This window comes from Salmo salar, chromosome 03 (genome assembly GCF_965601325.2).
Source record: "Salmo salar chromosome 03, fSalSal1, whole genome shotgun sequence".
Classification (NCBI taxonomy): Eukaryota; Metazoa; Chordata; class Actinopteri; order Salmoniformes; family Salmonidae; genus Salmo; species Salmo salar.
Genome location: NC_138293.1, coordinates 4792792 through 4805019, shown reverse-complemented (window position 1 = coordinate 4805019; position 12228 = coordinate 4792792). Strand labels below are relative to the sequence as shown.

At 48.0% G+C, this 12228-nt stretch overlaps 1 protein-coding gene across 16 annotated transcripts in view; it reads left to right on the top strand.

Annotated features, from left to right (window-relative positions):
• Positions 1-12228, top strand: part of LOC106596732 (band 4.1-like protein 3) — a 91607-nt gene that overhangs the window by 65958 nt on the left and 13421 nt on the right. For 7 of the 16 annotated variants that reach the window (XM_082973209.1, XM_082973205.1, XM_082973206.1 and 4 more), the window contains 5 exons: positions 582-620; positions 5671-5736; positions 7501-7707; positions 8565-8630; positions 10925-11005. In XM_082973209.1, coding sequence (XP_082829335.1) covers positions 582-620; positions 5671-5736; positions 7501-7707; positions 8565-8630; positions 10925-11005 — 459 coding nt within the window. Of the gene's footprint in view, positions 1-581; positions 621-5670; positions 5737-7500; positions 7708-8004; positions 8101-8564; positions 8631-10924; positions 11006-12228 lie in introns of those variants that run through there. The other 9 variants (XM_082973207.1, XM_082973217.1, XM_082973216.1 and 6 more) reach the window with 5 other exon arrangements.

Here is a 12228-nt window from a genome sequence, read left to right as displayed (position 1 = left end):
TCACCTCCCTCCCTCCATCCCTCACCTCCATCCCTCACCTCCCTCACCTCCATCCATCCCTCCCTCCATCCCTCACCTCCCTCCATCCCTCCCTCCATCCCTCACCTCCATCCATCCCTTCCTCCATCCCTCACCTCCCTCACCTCCCTCCCTCCATCCCTCACCTCCATCCCTCACCTCCCTCACCTCCCTCCCTCCATCCCTCACCTCCATCCCTCACCTCCCTCACATCCCTCACCTCCCTCACCTCCCTCCCTCCATCCCTCACCTCCATCCCTCACCTCCATCCCTCCCTCCATCCCTCACCTCCCTCACCTCCCTCACCTCCATCCCTCACCTCCCTCACCTCCCTCCCTCCATCCCTCACCTCCCTCACCTCCCTCCATCCCTCACCTCCCTCCCTCCATCCCTCACCTCCATCCATCCCTCCCTCCATCCCTCACCTCCCTCCATCCCTCCCTCCATCCCTCACCTCCATCCATCCCTCCCTCCATCCCTCACCTCCATCCCTCCCTCCCTCCCTCACCTCCCTCCATCGCTCTGTTTCCTCCTTTTTCCTCCTTCTTTCTCTGCGCTATCAGTCGGAGCCGGAAGATGATCATTCTGAGATGAGGACACAGGTACTCTGGGTTTACCGTCAAGGCCCCGGTTTCCCCGGTTTCCCAAAACCATCTTATAAAGGCCAAGTTCATTGTTAGAACATCGTTAAGTCTACGAGCTGTTTCCCAAAACCATCGTTACTAAAGTTGCTCTTGAAAAACACTCGTAATCGAACCTCTTCCTCAGAACTCTAGAACAGCGGAGAGCGTCATAAGATGCTTTTTTCGCCCTCAAGCGCGACCCTATGAGGGCGTAGTGCTTGGCCTTAAACAAACTCTTTATCTGAGCAATTATAATAGTGTCAAATCATTTGAATTCCTATTTTTTCATTATTTATTTTGCATACAGTATAGCTGAATGATTTATTTTATACAGTTTATTATTGCTCATCTTTATGAAGGGTGTGGATAATTTGGGAGTCCGTTGTATGCGTCTCTGCTAGCTGTATATTGCCTCGTCTAGCATGCCTTCTGCTTCCACATACAGTAAACGTTGACACAGCGCCTTCAGAAAGTATTCACACGCTTTTGTTGTGTTACAGCCGGAATTTAAAATCAATTAAATGTATAGATTTTTTTTTGTCACTGGCCTTCAAACAAAATACCCCACAATGTCAAAGTAGAATTAGGTTTTTCATAATTTTTACAAATTTTATAAAAAATGTAAAGCTGAAATGTCTTGAGTCAGTAAGTGCTCACCAGAAAGTAGCTTAACAAGTCACATAATAAGTTATATGGACTCACTCTGTGTGCAGTAATAATGTTTAACATGATGTTTTTTAATGACTCTATACGCCACACACATGATTATCTGTAAAGTCCCTCAGTCGAGCAGTGAATTTCAAACAGTGATTCAACCACAAAAACCAGGGAGGTTTTCCAACAGTTTGCAAAAGAAGGGCACCTATTGGTAGATGGGTAAAAACTAAACTGTCCCATAGTGGCAGAGCGTGCTCACCAACCTGGACGTGCTCACCCCCCTGGATCTGCTCACCAACCTGGACGTGCTCACCCCCTGGACGTGCTCACCAACCTGGACGTGCTCACCCCCCTGGATCTGCTCACCAACCTGGATTTGCTCACCAACCTGGATCTGCTCACCAACCTGGACGTGCTCACCCCCTGGACGTGCTCACCAACCTGGACGTGCTCACCCCCCTGGATCTGCTCACCAACCTGGACGTGCTCACCAACCTGGACGTGCTCGCCAACCTGGACCTGCTCGCCAACCTGGACCTGCTCGCCAACCTGGACCTGCTCGCCAACCTGGACGTGCTCGCCAACCTGGACGTGCCCACCCACCTGGACGTGCTCACCCACCTGGACGTTGTGTGCTGAAGGGTGTATTTGTTCTCATAAGTGTTCTAATCACAAACGGCTAAGCTGGGTTCGGGGTCGAGATCATGCCCCCAGGTCATGCGGTTATATCATTTCTCCGAAAGATCCTCACGATCTAGTTTGTCTTGGCTTGGAACTCCTCTCAGGCGGCCCTCGACTCGAACCGGTCCACGTCCGCATTGCCACGTACTGCATATAAAACTCTCTGGAAAGACGTGTAGCATTCTTGAGAAAGCTTGGAATTACCTATGGCTTCTTTCCTTTCCCGGATGCAGTTACCTCGGCTGGGACCGATGTCCAGGAAGCAGAGATTGATTGGGTGGTCTTGTCTGCCTGTACACTCTGGTACCCCACGTTCCACAGTGTCCAGGGTGAGTGTGACAAGTTGGCTCACTATCCACAAGGGGGCAACCCTTCCCAATAGGTGGCTCATTAATGGGATTCATTGCTGATTCCTGCCTGTAGCTCACTAGGTGTCTAGTGATACAGGTTATGGGCTCAATAGGTGATTGGTGGTTGGTAGTGGAGTCAGCCTAGTGGATAGAGCGTTGGATCAGTAACTTAGAAGGTTGCAAGATCGAATCCCCGAGCTGACAAGGTAAAAATCAGTCGTTTTGCCCCTGAACGATGTCCACTGTTCCTAGGTCGTCATTGAAAATAAGAATTTGTTGTTAACTGACTTGCCTAGTTAAATAAAGGTAACAAACAACAGGGTTGGACACAACCATGCTATTATCCCACACACAGTCTCTGTGGTTCAGATGAACTCCCAAATGAGCTGTGTTCTCCAGCTCAACGCTTTTCATTCCTGGGAATTCGATTCGATTACGAATCGCCGCTTTTACACCAGGAAGAGTCAGTTCTTTCAGAGTTGTCTGTCCCATTCCCAGCTAGGTAATAAGGGGTTTTGTCGCCAGTACCTATGACTGGTCGGTAGGGCAACCTCCATGATAAATATTTTTCCCTGGGTCTATTTTTAATGTGTCTGGTCCAGCGCCCGGTGCCATCCGGCCAATCGGGGTACGTCACTGATCCCCGGAGCCCGTGTACCCAGAGTGGGCTGGGCTTTAGGCAAACCTTGGCACCTAAACAGTTTTTTTTCTACCGAGTTTCACAGTGGTCACCAGTGTTTAAAAGGGATGTCTCCCATATGTGAGTTCGATGAAAAGTGGAAATGGAAGAAGAACCAATCTCACAGGAGTCTCGCTGTCTGCTCCGCCGACCAATTGCAAGCATGCGCAGTGACGTCAGCATACAGGCTACAATTTGTTGTGCGCCCCCACCCCCCATAATGCTTCTGCAGCGTCATCACGTTGATTGTTTCCGAGACCTCAGTGCCTGTTTTGATTGGAGGAAAATATCATCCCATCTCCAGAAGCAGGCAATCCGAGTGGTTCCTATGTCGAATATTCGGGACTGCTGGTACATGCGGTAGTCCTGGTTACGACAAGGAAACGTGTCTTTTGTGTCCTATTCTAGACCTACGTGCCCTCAGCAAGCACCTCAGAGTCTACACAATAGCTGCCTGGCTATTACAGCGATTGGCTGGTGGTGGCGGAGTCGAGGGAAGCAAGCGGTGTTACACATATCCATGCTACTGTCCTGTATTCAGTCTCTAGGCTTCATAAGAAACCAGAAAAATAGCTCTCTGACTCCGTCTCAGCACATTCCATTTCTGGGTCTCGAGCCAAGACTCACTCGCGTATCTTTTCAGTCCACACGTAGGGCGTCCGGCTCCCAGCTCTGCTTAGCCACATTTCGACTGGTGCGTTTTCACCAGTGTCAATTCCTACTGGGGATGATGGCTTCTGTGATGGAAGTCGTTCCTGAAAACAACTCGATTCGAGGAGGAGGAGGGGGGGGTATGGACGCTGGAGTACACTGCATGTCAATTACCCGGAGTATCTGGCACTCGGGCGCCCCCCTGTTTATGTCAGACTGGCTTGTGTTGGTCAGTATGTTAGTGGTGGCGTGCATCAACAGATGGGGGAGAGACTGTCTCCCTGCTAACCTTGGCTTTCTCCCTATCAGAGGCTTGAATACTTATCAATATATGTTAGTGTTTTATTTTTTTATTTTACAAATTCCCCCCCCACCAAAAAATTACACTTTGACATTTGTGTATTTTCTGTAGAATGTTGACAAAAAAAATTTGACAAATCAATTTGAATCCCACTTTGTAACACAACATCATGTGGAATAAGTCCAGGGGTATGAATACTTTCTGAAGGCCCTGTATATACAGTATAACGCCTGTCACGTTCATGTTTCTGTTGGGGGCCATTTTGTTTGACCTTGTTGGCTGATATGTTCCATTACAACTCGGTGAGATGATTCTAACCATTTATTTTATTGACCACAGCCTTCCACAACAAAACTCCTTACATCTCTCTACTGTAGTACTCTAGCATAACCCTCCAGATATCTGCATATCTGCATAACTCTCCAGATATCTGCATAACTCTCCAGATATCTGCATAACTCTCCAGATATCTGCATAACTCTCCAGATATCTGCATAACCCTCCAGATATCTGCATAACCCTCCAGATATCTATCTACATAACCCTCCAGATATTCATTTTTCTAGCGTTGCACGGTTCACTGAAAATTCTTTACTCCACACTATATATATAACATGAAACAATTATTTGGGTACTAGAATTGTTTTACTTTCGGATTCTTCAAATGTCTCACGTTTGGAAATGAACTAAAAGGTATTGACCTTTTTTATTTAGAAAATGTGTATTTTTTTTTATTTTTTTTTGTCCAAGTATATCATGACATGGGAAAAATAAATACGTTAGTGATTTCCCAGCGACTTTCTGAAGAAGCAACGACACCCTGTCTGCTGTTTGTCCGGTGCTCGAAAGAGGCTTTATTACAGACCGATCGATCGAGTCATTCATTCTATCCATCTGTTACATTTATTATTATTTACAGAGTTATTCTGTTGAGCAAGGGGTTGATTTTTAGTCTTCTAGGGCAACGTAAACTATCAGAAGATTAAATTACATGTTTCTAATTATGGACAAGTTGAACTAATAAAATGTGGAAAATTATATGCAGAAACATATCTAAATCAGGCCCCCCCCAGTCAAAAAATTGTTCTGCTGTCTTTGACTATAGCCTACAGCGCATTTTCAATATTTACGGGTCGGGTACAGGCCTCACATTTTCACTTGATCACATATAGTCGGGCGGATTGGTAATTGGGATGGGTTATTAGCAATTACGGCCGGGTGCGGATGAACTACCGTTTTGTGTAGTCGTTAACGATGCTAATGATAACGCCTTCTGGTATATTTTGGGTATTGCCAAAATTCGAAACGTTAACTACAAAGTTAGCCTATGCTTACCTGGCAGAATCATGATTATTTGTATCAATCCCAGTGGCCAATTCTTTTGCAAACTCCTTCACATGTGCTACAGAAACACAGCTAACCTAACAACAATGCAATGTGCAGGCACACTTGAATTAAAGGGTAACACCGTTCAAAAATCTAAATTTGTTCGATTTTCCCCCCCCCCCCCAGACCTCAAAATTGATCCCATGATGTGAGTTAATCATTGCTGTGGATTTGGATCATCCACTTATGTTGTTTTATCTATTTATTAAAACCTGTGGTATCGTTTTGGCATTGAGTATCGAGATACTAAACCTAGTATCGAAGTCAAAATGGCCGCATCGTGAGAACACTACATTCTTATGCTCTCTCCTCTTGTCTTTCCAGTATAGTTTCATAAGGCGAATTAAAGGAGAAAACGTTTTTATCAAGCATAGTAATCTCATGTTAGAGGTTGGTGAAAAACAGAATGCATGATGTGCATTACGCATGCAGTTCCGTTAGTGTGAAGAACCCCTTAACTGCTGACTGCGGAAAACAAAATAATGTTCAATACATATACTACTACTGGTACGTTTGGACGCGTCCTATCTTACCGACTAAACTGCCAGGAATGGTCTTTGAAGTGTTGATACTCACCTTATCGACTTGGTACAGCTGTAGTGAATTGCCTAAAACCCTAAACCTTATGCTTCTTATCATTGTGTGAAATACTCAAACTCTGTGTAGCGATAGATAGGACTGAATGGAGAATCCTCTAACCCTAAACCCTAAAACCCTAAACCCTAAACCCTAAAACCCTAAAACCCTAAACCCTAAAAACCCTAGCAAGAAGTAGGAGTGTTGTTCTGAAGCCATGCTGCAATGCATCCTCATTAGTCATCCTGGAGTGCGTCCCAATTTGGCACCCTATTCCCTATATAGTGCACTACTTTAGACCAGATTCCTATGGAGCCTGGTTAAAAGTAGTGCACTATAAAGGGAATTAGGGTGCCGTTTGGGACGCAAAACATACTCTTGTTACTTTGGTTTATCCCATTCTGGTCTAGTCATGCCGCCAGGGTCATTTATCAGTTCCTCACTACTGCCTGGGGCTTAGCCTTAGAGAGAATCATCCTCACAGCCCTGGGATACTACTGTCTGGGGCTTAGCCTTAGAGAGAATCATCCTCACAGCCCTGGGATACTACTGCCTGGGGCTTAGCCTTAGAGAGAATCATCCTCACAGCCCTGGGATACTACTGCCTGGGGCTTAGCCTTAGAGAGAATCATCCTCACAGCCCTGGGATACTACTGCCTGGGGCTTAGCCTTAGAGACAATCATCCTCACAGCCCTGGGATACTACTGCCTGGGGCTTAGCCTTAGAGAGAATCATCCTCACAGCCCTGGGATACTACTGCCTGGGGCTTAGCCTTAGAGAGAATCATCCTCACAGCCCTGGGATACTACTGCCTGGGGCTTAGCCTTAGAGACAATCATCCTCACAGCCCTGGGATACTACTGCCTGGGGCTTAGCCTTAGAGAGAATCATCCTCACAGCCCTGGGATACTACTGTCTGGGGCTTAGCCTTAGAGAGAATCATCCTCACAGCCCTGGGATACTACTGCCTGGGGCTTAGCCTTAGAGAGAATCATCCTCACAGCCCTGGGATACTACTGCCTGGGGCTTAGCCTTAGAGAGAATCATCCTCACAGCCCTGGGATACTACTGCCTGGGGCTTAGCCTTAGAGAGAATCATCCTCACAGCCCTGGGATACTACTGCCTGGGGCTTAGCCTTAGAGAGAATCATCCTCACAGCCCTGGGATACTACTGCCTGGGGCTTAGCCTTAGAGAGAATCATCCTCACAGCCCTGGGATACTACTGCCTGGGGCTTAGCCTTAGAGAGAATCATCCTCACAGCCCTGGGATACTACTGCCTGGGGCTTAGCCTTAGAGAGAATCATCCTCACAGCCCTGGGATACTACTGCCTGGGGCTTAGCCTTAGAGAGAATCATCCTCACAGCCCTGGGATACTACTGCCTGGGGCTTAGCCTTAGAGACAATCAAAGCTACCATATGAAATACAAAACACCACGCATGGCTTGTCTCCCGACCCTCGTATTGCCTGCCTAGTCGCCTACCTTACTTCCTGCTTAGCCTGCTTGTATCCTGCATGGTGATTGGTCGATCAGCACCTCACGTCCTTCTATCCTGCTCCTGATTGGTGGTTCAGAACACAGAGGCGTCGGAGGAGCTGGTGAAACATCAGAGAGACATCAGTGAACTGAAGCGCTCCTTCCTGGAGACGGCAGGCGACCCTGAATCCCTGGGACTGACCGAGTGGGAGAAGAGACTGTCCTCGTCTCCTCCGGCTCATTCCCACAGCGAGGGAGTGGAGGAGGCACCCATGATAGAGCCACTTAACACCCCACAGGACTCAGTAAGAACCAGGAACTTAAGGGCCTACTAGAAATACATGCTAGCTAACTGCATGGATACACTGCATGGGTACACTGGCTGTGACAGAGACACTGAAGGGGGGGGGGTCTTAGGTGAGCGAAGAGACTGTCGACTGCTCTAGCCACATCAGTGTGTAAGATCCAGGGTGGACGAGCGAACTGCATGGATGGGGGTACAAGGTTTTTCTTTTTCACATGGTCAGGGAAGACTCTATGCATGGGGACACTGTCTTATGCGCTAGAGAAGAACCTGGACACTATGTAATATAGAACTGTAGGAGACAGAGGAAGTTCCTGCTGTAATATATAATATAGAACTGTGTTTTCTCTGTAGGAGACAGAGGAAGTTCCTGCTGTAATATATAATATAGAACTGTGTTTTCTCTGTAGGAGACAGAGGAAGTTCCTGCTGTAATATATAATATAGAACTGTGTTTTCTCTGTAGGAGACAGAGGAAGTTCCTGCTGTAATATATAATATAGAACTGTGTTTTCTCTGTAGGAGACAGAGGAAGTTCCTACTGTAATATATAATATAGAACTGTGTTTTCTCTGTAGGAGACAGAGGAAGTTCCTGCTGTAATATATAATATAGAACTGTGTTTTCTCTGTAGGAGACAGAGGAAGTTCCTGCTGTAATATATAATATAGAACTGTGTTTTCTCTGTAGGAGACAGAGGAAGTTCCTGCTGTAATATATAATATAGAACTGTGTTTTCTCTGTAGGAGACAGAGGAAGTTCCTGCTGTAATATATAATATAGAACTGTGTTTTCTCTGTAGGAGACAGAGGAAGTTCCTGCTGTAATATATAATATAGAACTGTGTTTTCTCTGTAGGAGACAGAGGAAGTTCCTGCTGCTGAGGAAGAAATGAAGCAGGAGGTACAAGCCAATGGCATTGAGGCAAGACATCCATTGTGTGTGTGTGCGTCTGTGTGTATCTCTCTGTGTGTCTGTCTGGTCACTGTAAGCCTAAGTCTCTCCTTAGTGTGTCTGTCTGTATGTGTCGGTGTGTCTGTGTCTTCATCTGTGTATCTCTGTGTGTCTGTGTGGTCACTGTAAGCAAAGTGTCTTCCTGTAGGCTGCAGGCATGGTGAACTCTAGTGATGCGGGGACAGCAGGAGCACAAGGGTGTGGTCTGATGACTGTAACTGATACCTTAGAAGCCGTCACCAGTGACTGGACGGACAGAGAGACGGATGGACTGAAGGAAGACGGAGAGGAAGAGAAGTTCCTAGTATCTCCGGAGCTGAAGATAAGTCCAGGGACAGTCAGACAGGAAGTCTCTACGGCCATCTTGGACAAGAGAGGAACACTCATCATCCTGAGGGAGATGGAGTCTGAAGACAAAATGGACGCCAGCGGAGACCTTACCAAGACCAACCAGGAGAAAGGAGGGGGGACTTCAGCAAGCATTAAGGAGGGTGAAGATGACGAGCTAGAAGGAGATCCTCTCACCAGATCTAAGGAGAAATATTCCATAATCAACACGAATGAAGATGAGACCAGTGGTGAGGTAGATGCTGAGGCCATGTCTAAGGAGACTAGCAACAAGAGAGAGAGATCTCTCAACTTAAGCCAGACTGAGACTGATGAAGAAATGAGTGGCGTTAACTCACTCCAGAAGACTGAGGCTCCAAGTCCCTCTGAGGTCTTGACCAAGACAGTTGAAAGGTCAGAGTTCACCACCGTGTCACACGAGAAGGTGACGGAGCTGATTACCCAGGATGCACCGCCAAAGAGAGAGGAATCGTGTGGCCTGGATGAAGCTGTGAGCGACCTATCACAGTGGACCTTCTCCGACGGTCAATTTGCCACCAAACCATCACCTGGATCTCTAGCCGTGGTACTGTATATAAAACAATACAAGCTGCATGTGAGGCTTCCTCCTACACATGTCCTACTGTACCTATCTGCTGCCCTCCACCCCTCCAGCAGTGCTCCGACCAGTATCACTGAGACGTACAGTAACGCTCTGTCCTGCATGGCTACACTACCAAACAAACTGTCTGTATATCCACTTTTATCTGCCCACTTCAGGCACAGGCTTTTTGTTGCTCTCAAAGCTTTGCTTCATTTTGACATATGGCTCCAAAGCTTACTGTATCTTGCAGCTCCCAGCTCCTCAGGTGGGCAGCTCCTCAGGTGGGCAGCTACCAGCCCCTCAGGTGGGCAGCTCCTCAGGTGGGCAGCTCCCAGCTCCTCAGGTGGGCAGCTCCCAGCCCCTCAGGTGGGCAGCTACCAGCCCCTCAGGTGGGCAGCTTCTCAGGTGGGCAGCTACCAGCTCCTCAGGTGGGCCGCTCCTCAGGTGGGAAGCTACCAGCTTCTCAGGTGGGCAGCTACCAGCCCCTCAGGTGGGCAGCTACCAGCCCCTCAGGTGGGCAGCTTCTCAGGTGGGCAGCTACCAGCTCCTCAGGTGGGCAGCTCCTCAGGTGGGCAGCTACCAGCTCCTCAGGTGGGCAGCTACCAGCTCCTCAGGTGGGCAGCTACCAGCTCCTCAGGTGGGCAGCTACCAGCTCCTCAGGTGGGCAGCTCCCAGCTCCTCAGGTGGGCAGCTCCTCAGGTGGGCAGCTAAAAGGCTTTTGTTATGACTGTTTTGCTGCTCAGCACCATTTGTATTTCCTCCAGCTGTGTCATTGGTCATTGGCAGTGACATCATTACTTAGTATCCTGACATTCTCTGCAGCTTCTCTCACTTTGCCACCAGAAACATTGTATGGGTCTATGTTCTATTAGACCCTTTCTTCCCACCCCTTCCTATCTGCAACGTTCAGTAATGTTGCATCATCCTGTTAGATTTGACTCTCCTTCTCTCTCCTTCTCTCTCCCCTGCCTGGCCGTCAGTCTTCACTGGGATGGGTCCCCTCCTCTGTAACCAAGGTGACCACTGTTCTGGTCGTCGTGGAAGCGTCAGTCACAGAAGTCGTGTCGGATTTATAAACAACATTATTCCTGTCCATTTTAAATTCACTGGAGGCACTGTTAAATGTGTAAAATGTTACAAAACTGGAATATGACATATGTTGTACTGTAACTCACTTCCCCTCTGTTAACTTGTCTGTCAATAGACTACCTTTTGTTGTGTCTGTCGCTCTGTAAATGTTTGTTGTAAGCCTGTATTTTTTTTTTACTGTAAGGTCAGCTACTGTGATTCTACCAGAGGTCAATTAATATGACTTCACTCTTGTCCCCGACAGAGCCCGGCTGAGGAAGAGGAGGAAGAGGAGACAGGAGGGAGCCAGGGGGCTGCTGAGACAGCACAGTCTACAGGACTTACGGTGAGCCTCTGCCCAACTGATTCTGCAGAACCACAACTAGAGTCGGTAGTCACTGAAGGAACACAGGCTGCAGGTTTGCACCCAGAACCACTCAGTGTAGACGCTGGTCTAGAACCAGTAATGAACTGCCCGAGACCCAGCCAGAACCTGAACTGACTGTAGAGGTACTACCAGAACCAGCTGTCATTACATATGCAGTACCAGAACCAGCTGTCATTACATATGCAGTACCAGAACTGACTGTAGAGGTACTGACAAGAAAGATGTGGATGAAGGAAGTTAAAGAAGACAAGGACATGTCCACTTCACAGAGTCTAGAAGACAAGGACATGTCCACTTCACAGAGTCTAGAAGACAAGGACATGTCCACTTCACAGAGTCTAGAAGACAATGAGCTGGTGGAAGACGAGAGAGCCTTCTCACACCCACACCTCCAGCCTGGCCCCTCCAAGAGAGAACCTTTAGCCAGCCCCGGTGTCCTCTGCCTGGGACTCTAACCTCACCACCGTCTCCTCCCTGGACCCTCACTCTCTCCCACTAATAATCAAGGAGACTGAACAGATCAGGGAACCTAATTAACAGCACACTTGATGGAACTTTTGAGATTTGCATTTTTCCGTTTCCATAGGGCCGTTTCCATAGGGCCGTTTCCATAGGGCCGTTTCCATAGGGCCGTTTCCATAGGGCCGTTTCCATAGGGCCGTTTCCATAGGGCCGTTTTCCATAGGGCCGTTTTCCATAGGGCCGTTTTCCATAGGGCCGTTTCCATAGGGCCGTTTCCATAGGGCCGTTTCCATAGGGCCGTTTTCCATAGGGCCGTTTTCCATAGGGCCGTTTCCATAGGGCCGTTTCCATAGGGCCGTTTCCATAGGGACATATCTATAGGGACGTTTCCATGTGGCCGTTTCCATGTGGCCGTTTCCATAGGGACGTTTCCATAGGGACATATCTATAGGGACGTTTCCATGGGGACGTTTTCCATAGGGCCGTTTCCATAGGGATGTTCCCATAGGGACATATCTATAGGGCCGTTTCCATGTGGCCGTTTCCATGTGGCCGTTTCCATGTGGCCATTTCCATGTGGCCGTTTCCATGTGGCCGTTTCCATGTGGCCGTTTCCATAGGGACATATCTATAGGGCCGTTTCCATAGGGCCGTTTCCATAGGGCCGTTTCCATAGGGCCGTTTCCATAGGGACGTTTCCATAGGGACATATCCATAGG